This window comes from Bubalus kerabau, chromosome 8, assembly GCF_029407905.1.
Source record: "Bubalus kerabau isolate K-KA32 ecotype Philippines breed swamp buffalo chromosome 8, PCC_UOA_SB_1v2, whole genome shotgun sequence".
In the NCBI taxonomy this organism is placed as follows: domain Eukaryota; kingdom Metazoa; phylum Chordata; class Mammalia; order Artiodactyla; family Bovidae; genus Bubalus; species Bubalus kerabau.
Window position 1 is genome coordinate 51,296,781 of NC_073631.1, and position 20,827 is coordinate 51,317,607.

Below are 20,827 nucleotides of genomic sequence, written 5' to 3' on the forward strand. Positions count from 1 at the left end.
TCATGCTGTAACAAGCACCGTATAGTCAAGTTCACTGTAGTCTTTTTTGGCCTCTATAGCTCTACTAGAATTGTGTAAAAGGTTACTAGTTTCATTCTGATTAGAAATCTGCTTGGTTTGTCATTTCTGCAGCATTCTGCACAGTGGATTGTCTTCTTTTGATTTGTGGAGCATGATTTTCCTTCTGGTGTCTTGAGTTTTTTTTGCTGTTGACTTGTCTGCCCATGATGTTGAATGTTAGATAAGGTCTACCCCTCCTCACTCTGTTTACCACTTCTTCACTGATGATAATGTTCAAAGCAATTCCTTGTGGCCCATGGAAACTGCTCTGGTCTTGGAGTCAGGAGAGCTGTGCTGTTCTTTTGTGCTCTGCCAGCAGCTACTAACATTTGCGTGACTGGTCTTGCGCAGTTTGTCTGCCCCACTGGGTGTTGGCTTCCTGCTTTGTAAGATGGAATTGGATTGATTTTAAGTTCTTATAGCTTGAAGAATCAGAAGATTCTTTAATCTAGTTATTAGTATAACCAACACTGGACTGCCTTTTTCTTCCCCTCCAGGCTGTTTTCCTCCTTTCTTTTAGGAGTATTATTATCTTTTCTTGATTGCCAGATTCAAAATCTTCTTGGTTGCTTCATTCAAAACATGAAGTTAACTATTTCCTTTCCTCCCTTCATATTCAGTTGATCCATTCTATTTCAAGACTTCTTATGTTTATCATTTTCTTTCATTAGTCAACTTTGATTGGATATTATGGCTAGCCATTGGCATGTCTGTCTCTTTTGTCTTTCTGTGAATTTAAGGGTAGGGATCATGTGTTTCAGAGCCTAGCACCTAGCATCTACTAAGCACTCAGTAAATACTGGTTGAATTTATTCAGCCCAGTTCTACCACCATTGCAGTTGTCAATTCAAGACTGTAGTGGGTTTCTCCTGTTGAATCTTCAAATAAACTGAATACTAGAGATAGCTTTTATCTGTAGTCTTTGTCATCATCATAAAATTGAGTCATTAATAATAATACTTTCATTGACTTTCCAGATCCTTCTCAAAGGAGAGCTTGAGCACTTTGCCAGTCTTTAAGATGCCTTTACTTACTTACTTACTAACTGGGCCCTTCTTTGCAGCCTTATTTGCCCCACCTCTGAATTCATCTTGTATTTTTAGCAAATACTCAGCACTCTCCAAAGAAGTTGCTAGTTAAAACTCTTGCTGGTATAAGGAGAGTGCTTCTAGATTCCATTTCACATGGGAATTGAAAGCCCCTTAATCTCCTGGAGTTAATATTAAACTCCATATAGCACTATTTATTTTTACATTGAAGTAGTGATTCCAGTCTGCTTTATATTGTAGTAATTTATATATTTGCTTTTCTTCACTACTGGGTTGATAGCTCCTCAATGGCAAGAATCCCATCTTATTTTTACCTTTTCTACAAAATCTTACACGTTATAGGAACATCACTCCATGTTGAACTGAACATTGCCAATTTATTTGCTCTATGCATGTATTTCCAGGGCTATGGTTCTGATGGTCTAAAGTTGTTATCACATGAAGAAAGTGTATCATTTGGTGAGTCTGTACTGAAGTTGACTTTTGATCCCGGTACAGTGGAAGATGGTTTACTTACTGTAGAGTGTAAACTGGACCACCCTTTCTATGTTAAAAATAAAGGTAGGGCTTCAATTTGAATTTGTCATAACTTTTAAAGAAAGCTTCTTAAATCTATAGTTACGTCTTATGGCGTGATTTTTGATGATTAAGAAAAAACTTTTGAAGGGAATCTTCTTTCACACTAAAACTACCATAGGAAATGCCTTATAATACCTACTGATGTTTAAATCTCTTACCAGTAGTCAGGTGGAGCTCTACTTCCTGTGGGTATGAACTTGTAGATTCATGTAGTGTATACTATAAGCTCTCTATGGTCTTGATATAATTTGGGGAATGAAATATTCTGGTAATTGAAATTTGGTTTACAGGCCAAGTATGCTTTACCTGAGTCACATTAACAGAGTATCAAATGTAATGATTCAGAGACTATTTCATGGTCTCAATCATCATCATTTATCACTTACTATCTTGTAGGTAGATGGAGTACTGATTGATAGAATTGATACATTAGTAAAATGCTGAATTAAACTAGTTTTGGAGGGCTTTTTGCATTGCTTAAATAAAATACTTGGATTTGTTTTGTGGCAAAGATACATGACTTGTATTAAAAATCTCTGAAATATTAACTTTTTATTTTTAAGACTCAGAGGTGACATGTCTAAGAAATAATTTGGGTGCTTTATGTCAGTCTCTATCCTTTATGTAATGACTGTTTGATTTAACTTTAGGTTGGTCATCATTTTATCCAAGCTTGACTGTGGTACAGCATGGCATTCCATGTTGTGAAATTCATATTGGTGATGTATGTCTACCTCCTGGACACCCCGATGCCATTAATTTTGATGATTCAGGTGTTTTTGATACATTTAAAAGGTAATAGTAAATAAATCTTTTTTTTCCTCTGTTAACTCTTAATCTCCCTAATGATTGCTATTTAGGAAGTTAAACCTTTAAAGATGTGAGAATTAAAAAGGACTACTTAGGAGAAGTATGTACAGTCAACCCTTGAACAGCACAAGTGTTAGGGACACTGACCCCACACAGTTGAAAATCCACATATAACTTATAGCCAGCTTTTCGTGTAGGCAAATTCAACCAACCATGGACTGAGTAGTATTTACTATTGAAAAAAATAAATCCGTGTTTAAGTGGACCCATGCAGTTCAAACCCACATTGTTTAAGGGTCAACAGTATAACAATAAATGAAAAAATACTTAGTAATTACAGTAAAATAGTAATTCTAGAGAAGTTTTACAAAGGATGAAATAATGCCATTTGGAGCAACATGGATGGACGCAGAGATGATTATACTAAGTAAGTGAAAGACAAATTCCTTATGAAATCACTTAAATGTGGAATCTTTAAAAAAAGATACAAATGAACTTATTACAAAATAGATAGACTTACAGACTGAAAAACTTACCTGAAAAATTTACCTGAGGGGGATAGGGAGGGATAAATTAGTTTGAGATTAGAAGATACAAATTGTATACATATACTAGATAAACAACAAGGTCCTACTGAAATAGATCAGCTCTGAGAGTTAAAAAAAATTTGTTAAATCTAGCCAGCTGTTTTGAACCAGTTCATTAATCTTTTAATTGTATCCTTTTTCCTTTAGTTAACTCTTTAATACTCAATTTGACCAAGGTCTTTAGTTGTATGGATTAACAATTGTGAGAATAGCAAAAAAATTGATATTTGGAAAGACTTGAAGAAAGTGATTTTTTTCTTGAGATCACCTTGTTTAACAAGTTGTAGAATAGGATAAGAACCCATATGTGCTGACACTCAAGAAGGTTGACCAACTGTCTGAATTTTTGTGGAACTTTTCTGGTTTTAGCACTGAAAGTCCTGCATCCCTGGAAACCCCTCAGTCTTGGGAAGATGGGGGCAGTTGGGTCACCCTTCTCCCAGAAGGGATGCAGAGAAAGTCTGAATATAATATCTAGGATTTTAAGACCTGTTGTTTCTTTGTGATAATTAACAAATTCATAAGCATTTAAGTAGAGAATTCTGAAGAGTTTTGCTGGGCTGACAATTTTACTTCATCCAGTTAGATTACGGTGAAGATTGCTCAGTCGTGTCCGACTCTTTGCGACCCCATGGACTGTAGCCTACCAGGCTTCTCTGTCCATGGGATTTTCCAGGCAATAGTACTGAGTGGATTGCCATTTCCTTCTCCAGGGAACTTCCCGACCCAGGGATTGAACCCGGGTCTCCCACATTGTAGACAGACAATTAACCATCTGAGCCACCAGGGAAGTCCAATATAAGGTTAATATGTTTTTATTTTGAAAGCGTAAGTGAGACTGTTAAAAAGGAAAGAAAGGTAACCAGCACAGGGCCTGGCCCAGGCTGTATGCTCATTAAACGTCCCTAAGATTGGAATCTAAATGCTGTTTGATTCTTTCATAACAGTCATCTTTGAAAAACAAGACAGTGTGAAGGTCTGATACTCAGTATTCTTAGGATGTAGATTCATGATACCTCTAATGTTTTGGTGAGAGTGTAAACTGATACAAAAATTTTGGAAGATAATTTGGCTTTATTATCAGCCACCAAATATCAGCAGTTCCATTCCTCTGTATGTACACCAAAGAGAGTAAATGCTTGTAGACATGCACTAGGAGATGTGTGAAGCTCATAGCTGTGTTGCTCATGATAGCAAAAGCATGGACACAGTATCAGTACTCATTCACTGGAAACTGGATGTGAATACATTCATGCAATGGAATTCTTTTTGTCAGTGGAAAAGAAATGAATCTTGTGTGTGCTCATTTGTGTCTGACTCTTTTGCGACCCAATGGACTGTAGCCTGCCAGGCTCCTCTGTCCTTGGATTTCCCAGGCAAGAATACTGGAGTGGGTTGCCATTCCCTTCTCCAGGGGATCTTTCCAACACAGGGATTGAACCAGATTCTTTATCACTAGTGCCACCTTAGACATGCATTTTTAAACATGGATCAACTTTAGAAATGTTAAGTAAAAATTTATATAATCTTTCTATGACTCAGATGGTAAAGAATCTGCCAGCAATACAGGAGACCCAGGTTCAATTCCTGGGTCAGGAAGATCCCCTGGAGAAGGAAATGACAATCCACTCCAGTATTCTTGCCTGGCAAATCTCATGGACAGAGGAGGCTGGCTGGCTACTATCCATGGGGTCACAAAGAGTTGGACACGACTAAGTGACTAACACACGTTGTATATAAAATATACGTTATACAGTTAGGTTAGGGATCCTTAAGTTAACCCCCAGGTTCAGTGTCTTACTGGGAGGACTCACAGGATTCAGTACTGAGTCACATGCATAGCTATGATTTCTTACAGTGAAGGGATATGAAGCAAAATTGTGAAAAGGAAAGGCATAGGCTTAAGTCTCGTGAAGCCCGGTTTCTAGGAGTCCTCTCCCTGTGGAGTCACACAGGACAAGCTTATTTCCCTCAGCAGGGGGTTGTAACAACACGTTGGAATTGTCATCTGCCAGGAAGCTTATTAGACATGGAACACTAGAGGTTTTATTGGGAGCTGGGTGCACAGGCTCTGCCTGGCATGTACCAAAGCAGGTGTTTAGGGTAAACAGTATTTTCAGTACCCACAGTTTAGGAACAGTGATCCACTTAACCAGTTGTGGGAATGACGGGAACCCTCTTGAAATCCTAATTCCAAATGCTAGTCATTGCCGGCCTGTAAGTAACCCTTACAGGCTGTGTGTTTTTTTCTGCACAATGAAACATTCTAATATAACATGTTAACATAGTTGCCGTTTTAACAGTGTTACAGTTTTATCGTTTATGAATGTCTTTTATAATAAAATTACTGGAAGGGGGAATGATAAACAGTTCAGGAGAGTGGTTATCTCTGGGCGTGGCCAATGTAGAACATTAGTAATATTAGAAATATCCTATTTGTTATTTTTTTAAGTTTTATTACACATTCGTATGTTCTTTTACACATGGCTTATCAGTGAATTGAATATAGTTCCCTGTGCTGTACAGTAGGACCTTGCTGTTTATCCATTCTGTATATAATAATTTTTGCATTTCCTAACTCCCAGTCCTTCCCTCCCACGCCCTTCCTCCCCCTTGGCATCGACAAGTCTGTTCTGTTTTGGCCATGCCATCTGGCTTGCAGGATCTTAGTGCCCACCCAGGCTCTAGGCAGTGAAATCACAGAGTCTAAATGCTGGATCGCCAAGGAATTCCCTGTGTTGTATTTTAGATTCGACTTACTCTCTTTTTGCAAATGCAAGCCTCAGTGCTTTAACTGTAAAATGGAAGTAATACCACCTAACTCTACTCCTTGTTGTGAAGACTAGAATGTATAGTACCCAGCTAGGCATTGTTGGCAACACAATAGGTGCTTTTGGGTCATGCTGGTTGGGGAAGGGCATGTGAGTAGATGTTAGCTTGCAGAGGACCAGAAGTCAGCAATAAACTGGTGAGCTCTTAAACACAATTTGTGGCTCTGCTGTAGAAAGGAAGCTTCCAAGTGAGAATTTGATTTGAAGAAGCCCATTTGAGACAATTGGGCATTGAGGCCAATCTTCTAGGCATCCCTGGGCAGGTTTAGGGATAGTCATTTTACCAATCTAGGCTACTTTTTCAATAATAATTGATACTTCACTACAGTACCTGTGAGCTTGCCTGTCTTATATAGTCTGTTCTTCCAGCTATGCAGCATTGCATAGCATGTATTCTCTTCATTTTAGAGATGAGTGAACAGGCTACAGGATTACCTGTAGGGTTGTATTATTGGTAAGTGGCAGAGATGGGCTCTGAGCCCAATTATTATGTTCTCCAGATTTGTTTATTTTACCCTCTCCATCAGTCATCAGACATTTTGAGCGCCTATAATATGCTGACATTGGGGATTTTAAAATCGGCTAAAACATAAGCTTGCCTCTCTGCTTCCAGTCTAAAGAAAGAAGTGGATGAATGGTCCATGTGTATGGTGTGTGATGTGCTGGTTGAGAGGCAGTGTAGTATGGTAGCACCTTGGTTCTGGAGCTGACTGCCAGGATTCAGGTCCTGGCTTTGTGATAGATTTGCTGTGGAAATTGGGGTAAATTAATTCTTCTGTGGGTCTTTGAAAAAAGAAAAAAAAAAGCTGTAAAAGGGTTAAGTGAGTTAATATTTGTGATTTGCTTAATATACACTACAATATTGTAGAGTTTTTCTTTAAGAGTAATAGACAATGATGGTGGGAAAGGGGGCATTGTAAGCTTGAGGAATAGCATGTAGAAAAAGTGAGGTGTGAAATAAAAGCATATTTTAGGAACTACAGATTGTGAAGGCAGTGAATGTTCAGTATAGCAAAAAAATTAAACTTTTAAGATTGATTTTATGTAATATTGTAATGCTATGGTCATGTCAAAATCTGAATTCTGTGATTGAATATTTCTAACAACAGATTTTATCAACAGTGGAAATGGATGGTTGGTTGTACCACTAGATGGTGGTATTTTCAAATTTCAGTAGTCAGTTAGCTTACCCTATTTTTAAATCTCTTGGTATTTCAAATTGTAATTAAATTTTTCCTTCAGTTAGAGATTTGATACCTGGGATGGGAAGGTTCCCCTGAAGGGAGGGCATGGCAACCTACTCCAGTATTCTTGCCTGGAGAATGGTGGGCTACAGTCCATGGGATCCCTAAGAATCGAACATGACTGAAGCGACTTAGCACGCAAGCACAGTAGAGGTTAATAGTTTTGTGTCAGGTTCGTTTACAATGGTTAGGTTTGCTGTTTTTCTAAATTACATATGAGAGGGGATTAAGGTAGCAAAAACTATTTCTCTGGCTTAATACTGATTGCTAAGTATTTATTGGATGATTTTGGAGTCATACTTCTTCAAGTACACTTATTTCATGTAATACCTTTTATTTCCTTAATATATTTTATTGAGGTACAGTTGATTTATAATATTTCAGGTACACAGCAAAGTGATTCAGTTATACACTTATTTTTTAGATTATTTTCCATTATATGTTATTACAAGATACTGACTAGTTCCCTGTGCTATACAGCAAACCTTTGTTGCTTGTTGTGATACTTTTAAAACAGATGAGATAATTGGTAAAAGTCATTTTTATTGTGTGCAGTGAGTGGTGTGGACCTCACTCATGTAGCTCTTTGTCTGTGTCTAGAATCATCTATAATCTCATATTGTTTTACCTGTAGGCAGATACTATTCCTGTAGCTCATATCAACCTGTTGATGTATTGCTAGATATTTATGTTTTCAGGGGGAGAGAGAGTCGGGTTTAGAGTAAAAGATTTTCTGCTAAGATTAAAAATGTAAGTGGTAAGTTAAAAAAATTTACACAGTTGGAACAAGAGAGCTCTTTTTAATAGGTTATCTTTAGGCTATGGTCCTCATTTTCTCTAATTTTCAGACAATGTTTTCAGTAAGTCGCATGATTATTCACCTTGAGGTTTGCCAACAATGGTACAGAGTGCTATGGTATTGCTGAGGCAACCTGGGGCTTTGGAGATGGACAAACAGGATTTAGAGCTAATAGCTGTGAGGCTGTGGGTGAATGACACTTTACCTTTTTTTTAGCCTGTTTCTTCATATAGAGAAGATAATCAACAAGCAAGCTAATTGAGAGAGTGAGAGAGAATATGGAGAACTTACTTTGATACCTGTATAAACTGAATGTATCAGATGAAATGTAGCCTTTCTGACAAGTGTGGGTGTTTAAGCTTTAGGCTGTGTTGTGTGGGCCGCCTTTAGGGGAGATTTATGCCTGTGACTGCTGACGTGATCACTCAACAAGTGATGGGGCTACTGTGCACTTTAGTCCCTTCAGCTACATTGAACCAGTTCTCCCGTCCTTACCAACATCTTACCTTCTGTAGCAGTTGGTCCTTAGGTCTGGTGTGTATGCCACTGTGGTTTAAATTTTTTTAGTTTCAGGTTTCTGTAGCTCAACAAAATAAGATTATCAGATTTGTCCAAAAATAAATCTAAAGTAGGAATAAGTGAGTTGTATGGAATCTGAAAGAGGTATTTGCTGTGAATAAAGTATGTGGGTTATAATAAATTCCTTTGGGGTGGGGAGGGGTGAAGTACTTAAAAAAAAAAAACACAATTTTTTGTATTCTCAAGATTAAAAAAACTAATTTTAGTAAATACACACATAAGCTTTCATCTTATAAGCAACTGTCAAAGGTGAAGTTGGTAAAGTGGTATTGGTAGTATTTAAGGTAAAACACACAAGTTTCCAATCAGATCTCAAAGATACTTTTTTTTAATCCTGTTCTTACAAATCAGATAATTGTACTGAATTAAACTTATTTATTTATAGCTATGACTTCACGCCTATGGATTCTTCTGCCGTGTACGTGCTAAGTAGTATGGCTCGTCAGCGTCGTGCGTCTTTGTCTTGTGGAGGACCTGGAGGTCAAGACTTTGAAAGATCTGGATTCAGTAAAAACTGTGGCTCACCAGGATCATCACAGCTCTCTTCCAGTTCTTTGTACGCTAAAGCTGTCAAAACCCACAGCTCAGGGACTGTGAGTGCCACTTCTCCTAACAAGTGCAAAAGACCAATGAATGCCTTCATGCTTTTTGCCAAAAAATACAGAGTTGAATATACTCAGATGTATCCAGGGAAAGATAACAGGTAAAAATAGTGATGATTCTGACAGTGATAATTGAATAATACTTCTCTGGAGTTCACAGGAACTGGGATAATTAAATCAACTTATTCTTCAGTAGCTTTCATTATTGAATTCTGTTGTCCAGGTTGGCTTTAAAGTAAGACAGATAATTAGGTTACCTAAGAGGTAAAGGTCTGCCTTCTAAAATAATAATAAATGTCACTTGCCTGTTAGAAGACTTAGTTTTAATAGCTGTTCCACTTTTATAGGAAAGACTAGCACCTTCTTTTGTCAGACCTCAAGGAGGTACTTTACAACCATGTCATACCATGGGATGTGCAGCTTCTAATGATTTCCAGGTTTGCCAAAAGACTAGACGTAGAGGTATCCTCAGTAGCACTGAGGAATAAAAGTTAATGCTAGTCCTTCCTACTGTTTCCTTGTACCCTTACCTCATCTGGGAATCCTCTACTATTCACTTCCTCAAACCAAGTTCTCCACAAATTATCTTTCCCATTCTTCCTAGTTCCCTTACCCATATTAATATTATGAGAAAAGTCAAATGATTATGCACATAGAATAATTCAGCTTTGAATCAGGTTTGAATGACTCATCTCTTTTTATATACATACATTTGAGATGCTGCTGACATATTACTGAGTCTCAGGTATATAGCGTGATGCTTTGCTGTTTGTATATAATAAAATGATAGCGACAATAAGTCTTGGAGAAGGAAATGGCAACCCATTCCAGTACTCTTGCCTGGAAAATCCCATGGACAAAGGGGCCTGGTAGGCTACAGTCCATGGGGTCACAAAGAGTTGGACACGACTGAGTGACTTCACACTTCAACAATAAGTCTAATTAATATACATCACCATGATTAGGGATTTTTTTTCTTGTGATGAGATCTTTTAAGATCGGCTTTCTTAGCAGTTTTCAAATACACCACAGTATTTATTATTCACTGTGCTCACCCTTCTGCACGTTACAGGTGATCAGTTACTTTGTATCTGGAAGATGGTACCTGTTCACAGCTTCACCCATTTTGCCCATCCCCAATATTTTTATTAAAAAGAGAAGCTGCTTCTACCAAATGTATCTGTGGCTTGGGAATTGATATATATGTGAATACTTAGTAATCAAATAGTACATGTATCAACCATTATATGGTACCTTTAACCCAGAGACTATAAAAACTGGTTTTTATTTTAATCAAAGATGCAATGTTTAATTGCATCAGCTTATTATATTAAAAAATACATACATTTATAACATTTTAAATTTCAAGGAGTAGAGCATCTGTGGTGACTTGTTTTTCTAAAGCTTAGAGGCCAGTTTTCTAGCCTCCGTATCAGCCATTGTGAAATCTTTTGTAGGTACTACACAGTCATTGCAGACTTCTTTTTCATGTTGAGTGTCATGAAATTGAGAGTTAACTAAGGGTTAAGCTCTTCACAGAAGGAAAATAGTTATGTCTGCTTGTTCTGGATGAGACTTATTTTAGTAGGTTTGGGAGCAGATTAGTAAATGAAAGCGAACATGCTAGTCGCTCAGTTGTGTCCCACTCTTTGTGACCCCATGTACGAGATTCCTCTGTCCATGAGATTCTCCCGGCAAGAACGCTGGAGTGGGTTGCCATTCCCTTCTCCAGGGGTTCTTCCCCACCCGGAGACTAGACCTGGGTCTCCTGCATTGCAGGCAGATCCTTTACTATCTGAGCTACCAGGGAAGCCCCTCGATTAGTAAATAGGAAACAGCTTCAGATTTCAATCCTTGTCTTACCAGTTGGATTTTTCCTCCTTGAATTTATCCATTTTAAAGTACAAATGATGCCTAAGGTTTATTTGGTGGTGTCTTTAGGAGATAAGCAGTAAGTACATAGTTAATACCATTGTATTTTCTTTATGGTTGCATGAAAGAAAAAAGACTATTTGATGGGTTAGGGATGCAAAGAAAACGAAAAGCTTTTAATAGAAGGTGAATACTTTATGCTGCTGATACTAAACCCTCGGCTTTAATATCTCAAACATTTTTGAAAAACTGATGTACCCAATGATAAACTTTCTCTGAATACTTTTTTTTCCTTCAAATCAAAGCTGTGTAAAATACCCAATTTTTAGCCATTTTAGATATTCTCTGACAATTGGAAATATTGGTCCTACTCCAGGAGGCTTTAATTGCCAAGATTATGATGAATGGACCATATGACTTAGGATTTTACTGGAAATGACTACTATAGTCTTGACCTTTCCTATTCTCTGTGTTGGACAAGATTTTTGTTTTTCAACTTTGTATTTCTTCCTGAAGTAGGAGCACTTGACATGAGTTTTCTGAAAAATTCTTGCCTTCAGCATTGTGTAAATGTTTCTTTTATAGAGCCATAAGTGTGATCCTTGGTGACAGGTGGAAGAAAATGAAGAATGAAGAGAGGAGGATGTATACATTAGAAGCAAAGGCTTTGGCTGAAGAACAAAAACGTTTAAATCCTGACTGTTGGAAAAGGAAAAGAACCAATTCAGTATGTTTCAACAAGTAGTTCCTTAAAGTGATTCTGACTTACCTCCAAAACTGTACCATCATATTAGAGCATTTGTTAGAACCTTTAAAAGGGTGTTGAAGCTGGTTCTCAGCCTTTTTATCTTTCAAAGCCTAATAATGTTTGTCCATCATCATGTAAGGTAGGCTGCCTTTCATCATTAGTGCCATTTACTCTTTTAGCATGGAAAGTAGAAATGTTTGCTGGAGATGCTGAAGTGGAAAGATTTGGAATGTATTTCTAGTTGGGTTGAACTATAAGGATTAACTCATTAATATCAGACAGCAGAAAAATTTTCTAATTTGAGGTGGTATGTCTCAACAGCTTTTCTTGGTGATGGTTAAGGACGGTGGAGGTAGAGATAAGTTAACCAGCTTTCATGGGGACTTCTGACATTTGCCCAGAATTTCCAGGTTAAAAAATCTCAGGATGGAGAAGAAATAGAAAATTGGGAAGGCTGGTGAACAGGTTCGCACCATAATAATGCTGTATCGGACAGACTTGATTCTTAGAACTTCTCCATTACCAGACTGGCATTTTTTAAGTTGTGTTTTTGGTTAATTACAAGAAAACTTCCCCATGATAACTTAAAAACAAAGGGACGACAGTATTTTGCAGCAGGAGTGCTGGCCAAGGATGTTCTAATTCATCCCGTGTATTTGTCTATTTCTGTTATAGTGACACATAGTTCACATCCACTTAAGAATTTCTTTTTAAAAAGAAGTCAGATTCCAATATAAGAATATGACTGGACTGGATTTTTTAAGTTATTACCTTAGGGTTCCATGTGGTAGAACTTTGTCTGGATCCCCTTTCATTTCTGCTCATCCTAGTCCATCTCTCTCATTTTCATAAATTTTCTGGTTGCTTGGACCACTGGGTATTCGCAAACTTTAGAAAATCTACCACTTTTGAGAAAGCAGTCTTTTTTGATAGTATGGTTATTAAATATATTACCCATCTTAGCTTTCATTTGTAAAATTATGTGTTGATTTGTAAACATTCACTGAGTTTTAATTTTATCTCCACAGGGCTCACAACAACATTAAACAGGATGCTTGACTGTTGATGGAAAGATTTAAGATGAAGGTCTCACCATTTGTCCTGAATCCGTGTGACCATAAGATACCGATAGCATTGAGTCTTGAAATGATTTAATAATGAGTGAGGATTTGCTTTCTCCATTAGAGCATTAAGTAAGCTAAAACTATCAACATTGTAAACCAAATTGCCTTATTTTTCTTCCAAACTTCATATATGTCTATCAGGTAATATAGGCTTGAAAATTGATATCCTGTGGTGCTAAAGTACAGTAGAAAAGAGAGGAGAAGTGTATACATGTTTTATTTTAAGTTGTACAAAAGGGGAATTTAAAAATATGTAACTGCTGTTTATACATTGGCTCCTTACTGCTTATTAATCTGTATTGTACACATAATGGGGTGAAGCAGAAGCCGGGAGTTGGCCTTCCTTGAGCAGCCACCACATGGCTCAGCATCTGTGCCAAACACGGGGGCTCCTAGTCTGGCCAGTGCCAAGAGGTTGCCAGGACACAGGGCCGGTGGATGGTGCCAGTGCCACCTGCCGCGGCTCCTGGGCATGCTGAGTTGGACACACCGGGCGGCGGCGCCCACCCTTGACGTCAGTGGAGACCCAGCCCAGGCCAAGGTAAAGTTAGTTAATAGCATTGGGATATAGTCACTGTAATGGTGCTGTTAACAGTTGACACCATTGTATTTTTAACTTTGTGTCCTATATCTCCTCAGCCACGTATCTTAATATTGTTTTTGTCATCGTATCTATGGTGGGGGCGGACTTTGCACTTAAGCAGTGCAACACTTGCACTTTACTTTCCTCCAACTGTCTACAACGAGAGCAAACACGATGGCAATAGAGCTGCTTTTGCTCTGAGCTACAATCATGGCTTTTCATGTTACTTACCAAGTGGTGTTTCTGGTTAGGAATCACAGCTATAAAATTGATTTCAGTTCATTACACTTCTTCATGATGTTGCCCCTAAATTTTGCACACTATATTCTTGTATATTATTTCAAATAAAATGAAAAAAATTGTTTATCTCTGACTTCTGATTTATCCTGACTGAACTTTATGAATGAGTCATCCAAATAATAGGTTCAGGAAATGGAAAATATTTTTACAAGTGGCTTGTGGGATTTTAAACTTTAAAATGTTAATGACAAGGCAAGGGCAATAGAAAGAAGGACCCAGATTACTATTTATAAGACTCCTTTCAGAGTAAAAGTTAATTTTTAACTTGGCATCTCTGTTATAAAGTAGAACAGCCCCCAATAAAGTGACACACAAAGTATAAAGACAGCCTTGCTCTATTAAAGACACAGTAAGACGTGGTTAAACAACATTGAGCCCTACAGCTTAGCTTCGGGATATGCCAGTGGTTGCCAAACTGTTGCACATTGGAAACATTTCAGGATATTAAAAAAAAAAAATAGTAATGCTTGCATGTTAATATGGAGTACAAATTGGGCATCAGGATTATTTAAAGCTACCAGTGATTCTAATGTGCAGCCAAATAATGGAAGCTACCGGGTTAACTCCTTATCCAGCAAGAAAGGATGCCGGCTGGGGAGAAGCAGCGTATTTACTATAGAACGTGACCCTGTCCCTTAAGCTGTGGGGACTCTGTGATGGGAAAGAAGTTTTAGATAGCCTCATAGAAAAACCTGATGGGAGAGAAGAGTTTGGTATCTTTTTGGAAAAAGAAGCTCTGCAGTTTCAAGGTGGTGATGAATCTATTTTGACATTTTATGCTACTTAAGGTAGAAGAGCTTAAGAGGTAAACAGAAGAGGTCAACAAGGAAATACAGAAAAGTCAATTACATTCATGGAACAGTAGATGGTAGCTGTCTTTTTAGAGTATGTATTTGCCACCCCTGGATGGGTTAGCACAAAATGGAGATTAAGAAATACTTCACATTCTTACTGAAGAGCAGACATAGCTTTCTGAAGCAGCTGAACCATTATGGGATAAACCGGTGCAAATTCTTTGCCTTCTCTGCTTCTTACTGATTGAACATAAGCTTCCAGAGCACCCCTGAAAACCAAAGGAAAACAATGTCAGAAGGCTATACAAATGAAACAGAACAGCTTGGAGGATGCCAACGTTTAAAAGCAGCTCATTTCTGCTTTGCTCAGTCAGCGAATGGCCCTCAAAACATTTGTCAGTAGGGTTCCTGTGGTCAAGGTGCAGAGCTGTGCACAGTTTTCAACCTGCACTGCACTTAGTGGTCTAATCACACAATCAGAGGCTCTCTGGCAGCTAAGGTTCTGTTTCCCTTTCTTCTTTCCTATTGCAGAGACTTCTGCAGAGCCAAGTGCAGCCTGTGTCTGCACAGCGCTCACAAGGGGGCACCCCACTCTGCAGAGTGTGGACTGCACTGGCGGGGCGGGCCCTCACTGCACACCAGTGCCGCAGGGGCTTTATATTCCTGTTACTTCAAGAATGGGAACCCAAAAGTAGGGTAAACTGTTCATAGGCTCCAGTTGTTGGCAGATTGTGCTAAGAAGACAGCCTGAATTTAGCGATAGGTATGATAAATGTTCTCAATTAATTAGGGGGTCAGCAAACTACAGCACAGATCAAGTCCAGCCCTATGCTTGTTCATTTATGCATACTTTTCAGTATTGGTCTATTTAAGTTGCAAGTAAAACAATCAAATTTTTGTTATAATCATGAAATCACACACTCCAGAGCATTTCCATAGCTATCATAGCTCACATACTGTCTCAAGTCTCATCTAATACGTAATTCTTACCTGTATTATTTGCTCCCAAATACTGAAAAATATAGTCCTCTGTCAGTTTGGTCATTTTCATTCAACTACAGGGACTCTATTTGATGGGAGTGTGGCCAGTTCAGTGCTCAGGCCATAGCACCCCTCAACCTTGCTACCCACTGTCAGGGTTTTATATGGAACCGAATTAGGAGATTGGAGAATCTCTTAACTTCCTGTCCTGACCTCGCTCCTCATCTCTGCGTTCTGGACATCTTTATGTGATTCCTTCCAGAATTCCCTCGGACTCACCTGTCAGAAACAGGGCCACGCAAACCCACAAGGTGTACACCGCCAAAAGGGAACCCCAGTGCGAGCTATGGACTCCAGGTGACAGTGTGCCAGTGTAGACATGAAGGCCGCTCTGGGAGAGGGGTACTGGGAATGCAGGAGGCTGTGCGTGTAGGGGCAGGGGGCATATGGAAAAAATACCTGTACCTTCTCAAATTGGCTGTGAACCTGAACCTACTCTAAAAAATAAAACAACCATAAAAAGGAAAAGACAAACCTCTGGTAAAAAACCTACACGAAGACTAGTAATTGCCCCCTTACTATTTCAGTAAAGTGACCATCATCTCCCCATAGTCTATGTCTAAAACTGTTTAAGTCCTACACATAACCAGTTTTCAAGTCCTATTAATGTACCCTACATATTACCACCTTACCTGTCTCCTGAGAAATCTGTATGCAGGCCAAGAAGCAACAGAACTGGACATGGAACAAAGGACTGGTTCAAAATTGGGAAAGGAGTATGTCAAAAGCTGTATATTGTCACCTTGCTTATTTAATTTATAGCCAGAGTACATTATGCAAAATGCTCGGCTACATGAATCACAAGCTGGAAGTAAGACTGCCGTGAAAAATATCAACAATCTCAGACATGCAGATGATACCACTCTAATGGCAGAAAGCAAAGAGGAACTAAAAAGCTTCTTGATGAAAGAGGAGAGTGAAAAAATGGATTAAAATTCAACATTCAACAAATTAAAATCATGGCATCCAGTCCCATCACTTCATAGCAAATAGATGGGGAAAAAGTGGAAACTGGCAGATTTTATTTTCTTGGTCTCCAAAATCACTGTGAATGGTGACAGCAGCCACAAAATTAAAAAGACGCTTGCTCCTTGGAAGGAGATCTATGACAAACCCAGATGCATTAAAAAGCACAGCCATCACTTGCCCAACAAAGGTCTCTATAAAAGCTATGGCTTTTCCAGTAGTCATGTAAAGATGTGAGAGTTGGACCATAAAGAAGGCTGAGCACCCAAGAACTGATGCTTTCAAATTGTGCTAGAGATCAAACCAGTCAATCCTAAAGGAAATCAACCCTCAATATTCATTGGAAGGACTGATGCTGAAGCTGAAGCTCCAATACTGTGGCCACCAGATGCGAAGAGCCCACTCATTGTAAAAGACCCTGATGCTGGGAAAGATTGAAGGCAGGAAGAAAAGGGGTGACAGAGGATGAGATGATTGGTTGGCATCACTGACCCAATGGACAGGAGTTTGAGCAAACTCAGGGAGATAGTGAAGGGCAGAGGAGCCTGGTGTGCTACAGTCGATGGAGAAACAAAGAGTAGGATGTGACCTAGCAACCAAACAACATATTACCACATCTGGTCCCTCCTCTCACCTTTGCTTCAGTCTGAATCCTGCCATTTTGTGCCCTAAATACTGGCGCAGCCTTGTGGGTGGTGGTCACCCCAGTGCCATGAGCCCTGCGCTAGAGGACCTGCCATACTATAGCCAGGGCCTGTGGTCCACCTCCTGCTGTGCCCTCCTGCCCCCGGGACAGTGTCTACGTTCACAACCCCATGCACACCAGCTTCATTGCCAACCTTCCCCAACTGTCACTGCTGGGCCCCAGCCTCTGCTGTACCTAAGATCAGATCAGATCAGTTGCTCAGTCATGTCCGACTCTTTGCGACCCCATGAATTGCAGCATGCCAGGCCTCCCTGTCCATCACCAACTCCCGGAGTTCACTCAGATTCACGTCCATTGAGTCAGTGATGCCATCCAGCCATCTCATCCTCTGTTGTCCCCTTCTCCTCCTGCCCTCAATCCTTCCCAGCATCAGAGTCTTTTCCAATGAGTCAGCTCTTTGCATGAGGTGGCCAAAGTACTGGAGATTCAGCTTTAGCATCATTCCTTCCAAAGAAATCCCAGGGCTGATCTCCTTTAGAATGGACTGGTTGGATCTCCTTGTAGTCCAAGGGACTCTCAAGAGTCTTCTCCAACACCACAGTTCAAAAGCATCAATTCTTCGGCGCTCAGCCTTCTTCACAGTCCAACTCTCACATCCATACATGACCACAGGAAAAACCACAGCCTTGACTAGACGAACCTTTGTTGGCAAAGTAATGTCTCTGCTTTTGAATATGCTGTCTAGGTTGGTCCTAACTTTCCTTCCAAGGAGTAAGCGTCTTTTAATTTCATGGCTGCAGTCACCATCTGTAGTGATTTTGGAGCCCAGAAAAATAGCCTCAAATCATTCATTTCTGCTGTCTGTGTTACCAACACAGGCAGAGCCCAACCCCTATGCTCACCCACTAAGAGACTGGGGTGCCTGTGCAAATACTCTAAAATAAAGTCGAGCTCCAAAAAAAGGCCTGTTTCCCTTTGTCCACACCATCTCATTGTTAGTGAGAGCCAGTCTTTAAGTTAGTGAGAGCCTTCCTCGGACCGGCTGTCCTTATCTTTGGAATGCCAACACGCACCCCCCGACCCCGCCCCACTTCTTCCTTGTAGAGCTTTTACTTAGGACCAGCTCAAGTGCCTTGTTTTTGATAAAGCCTTTCCTGACTCCAGGCAGCACAAAACAAACCATCCTGGAGTCACAAGAAGTGGAAAAGTCTAGGACTTCTGCGCCAATAGCACAGCTTAGCAGGACCCCAGCATTTGGGGATGGATCTCTGAAAGCCAGCTCCATACTTCACTACTCACAACAAAGTAACCCAGAAACCAGCAGCGCAGGGGGTGGGGGTGGGGGGTGTGGAAGCCTGGCAGGCACAGCTGGGGACTTCCCTGGTGGCCCAGTGGTTAAGAATCTATCTGCCAACGCAGCTGTGGGTTGCATCTCTGATCGGGAGGATCCCACATGCTGCAGGGCAACCAAGTCTGTGTGCCACAGCTACTGAGTTTGCACTCGAGAGCCCGCAAGCCACAAGAGAAGCTGTAGCATCGAGAAGCCCAGGCACTGCAGCTAGAGGGCAGCCCCTGCTCGCCGCAACTAGAGAAAGCCCATGCACAACAATAAAGACCCAGTCCCCACCATAAATAAATAATTTTTTTTAAAAAAAGCACAGTTCGTACATTAGGCTCGCCTCCCGATCAAGCTGTGTGATCTAGACTGTGTCTTAAGCCTGTCCGTCGGCAAAGTGGGAAGAATACCCACAAGATTTAGTTAGAATTAAAGGCTTGTCCTGTGAGGCACCTGGCTCTCTTCTAGGTACACCTCTGAACCTATGAAGCCCTCCAACACGGTTCTCCCCACTGCACCTCTGCACTGGGAGCTCAGAGTCTTAGCCACTGGACCACCAGGGAGGTCCCCTCACTGCACTTCGGATGGCCTCGGCCTCTCTATGTAAAGAGCAGGTCTTTACCCTCCTGCTCACACGATCACACTGTCAAGGATCTCTGTACCGGGTAATTTCACTCTTAGGATTAACAACTTTCATGCATGAATGTAGCCCCAGGACTAGTGCTTGACAAATGCACAGTGAATGAATTTTAAAAATGAATTAGATACAGGAAGATAGGACTATGATGAAAAGGACAAAAGCACTAAAGAAACTAAATAGAAGTAAGTGTAGGGGATCCACAAAAGTACATACACGCAAAATGGAATCTAATGAATGCCCTTAGAGAGCAATGTTCTGTGAGATGCCTTATTCTCGTCAGAGCTGAGGCTTAAATGAAGCTGTTTCTCTGTGAGGAAAACGTGCTTCTTTTAGTGATACTAGTCAAGTTGCCATGGCACCCCAGGCACTCAGCCCACTCCCACCACGCAGGCCCTGCAGACTCGCACACAGTGGAGAAACCCCCAAGTGCCCACTGTCTTTGAGACAATAGATGGTGTGGATGCATCAGTCTAAGAAATCAGAGCACTGAAATTCACAGAAACTGTCATCATTCTGCAGTGAATGGGTTAGAGGATTAGAGTCATTTTATCTAATATTTGGACAAAAATCCATGTGGCAGTTTCATCTGCTTTCAGAACAGTAAGACATTACATAAAACCACACAGTATGTGGAAGAACAGAAATCAGTGTGGTTAGTGCTTTTGGTTTTGTTCATCAAAAACACTATGAGAACTATGGAGAGAAAAAGGACTAAAGCTGCCCTCCCACGTAAAATCGAGCAAGATTTTCAAGCAATTATTACATTACTTCATTTGCCTAAGCAAAAAACATCAGCTTTCTTGGAAATTGGGCCAAACATTATGTAAGACTCTCAACTCTGGCTTGTATCCAAAATAGGAAGATTATTAAAGTTATCCTTATTGAAAAAAAGTAGCATAGGAATTCTGCAAACATTTAGTAGAGGAAGGGGTTGTGTTGACAACACTGCATTGTGCTATAAGTGGAGATTTTTATAGAAAACAAAACTAATTTTTGTCAGCCATGAAATATCAGTGTGCTTAATACTAAAACACATACATAACTTAAAAAACTACTTGTGCCTTCACAGGCTCTCCCCTGGCTCCATCCACCCCAGGATCTCATCTCAGGCACCCAGTTCCCAGAATGGGTAGGGATCTCGTGCCACCGGAACATTAGCTCCTATGAGACCAAACTTTACCCTCCATCCATAGGGGTTGTGTGGTCCTACAGAAGTGGAGGAGCTGAGGGAATGGTTCCCAGTCTGTGGTTCCTGGATGCCTGTGGGAGGGTTTGAGGAGGGGGGGATGCCCAAGGATGCACTTGGCACAAAGAACTGACGATCCTACAGATGCAAAGTACCAATCAGCAAATAAAGTCTGTAGACAGTTGTGACACCATAAAGGTGCTCCGAGCTACTGAGAGTCAGGAGGAGCAAAGGCAAGGAGGCCACAGTCAGAAGAGTTGCTGCCCCACTGCCAGTATCAAGAGCTGGTGATTTGTGGCCAATCCTACCTCTTCTGCAGAGCTTGAGGAATCTTTGCATCAAAACCTCAGCCTTCACCTTTGCGCAGAACACAGGCAACACTCGCAGGCTGTCCCGCTGCCGCCCTCCTGCCGCGGGCACACATGCCTGCCTGCTGGGGGCTGGGGAGGTG

The 20,827-nt window shown here is 40.3% G+C and overlaps 2 protein-coding genes across 4 annotated transcripts in view; one reads left to right on the forward strand and one right to left on the reverse strand.

The window, feature by feature from the left end:
* HBP1 (HMG-box transcription factor 1) overlaps positions 1 to 13,831 on the forward strand; it is a 31,207-nt gene extending 17,376 nt beyond the window's left edge. For both annotated transcript variants that reach the window (XM_055590253.1, XM_055590254.1), the window contains exons 7-11: positions 1,514 to 1,670; positions 2,339 to 2,483; positions 8,924 to 9,241; positions 11,598 to 11,739; positions 12,789 to 13,831. In XM_055590253.1, the coding sequence (XP_055446228.1) occupies positions 1,514 to 1,670; positions 2,339 to 2,483; positions 8,924 to 9,241; positions 11,598 to 11,739; positions 12,789 to 12,806 (780 nt within the window). In that variant the 3' untranslated portion in view covers positions 12,807 to 13,831. The remainder of the gene's footprint in view (positions 1 to 1,513; positions 1,671 to 2,338; positions 2,484 to 8,923; positions 9,242 to 11,597; positions 11,740 to 12,788) is intronic.
* Positions 13,086 to 20,827, reverse strand: part of COG5 (component of oligomeric golgi complex 5) — a 288,655-nt gene continuing 280,913 nt past the window's right edge. For both annotated transcript variants that reach the window (XM_055590250.1, XM_055590249.1), the window contains one exon: positions 13,086 to 14,830. In XM_055590250.1, coding sequence (XP_055446225.1) covers positions 14,716 to 14,830 — 115 coding nt within the window. In that variant the 3' untranslated portion in view covers positions 13,086 to 14,715. The remainder of the gene's footprint in view (positions 14,831 to 20,827) is intronic.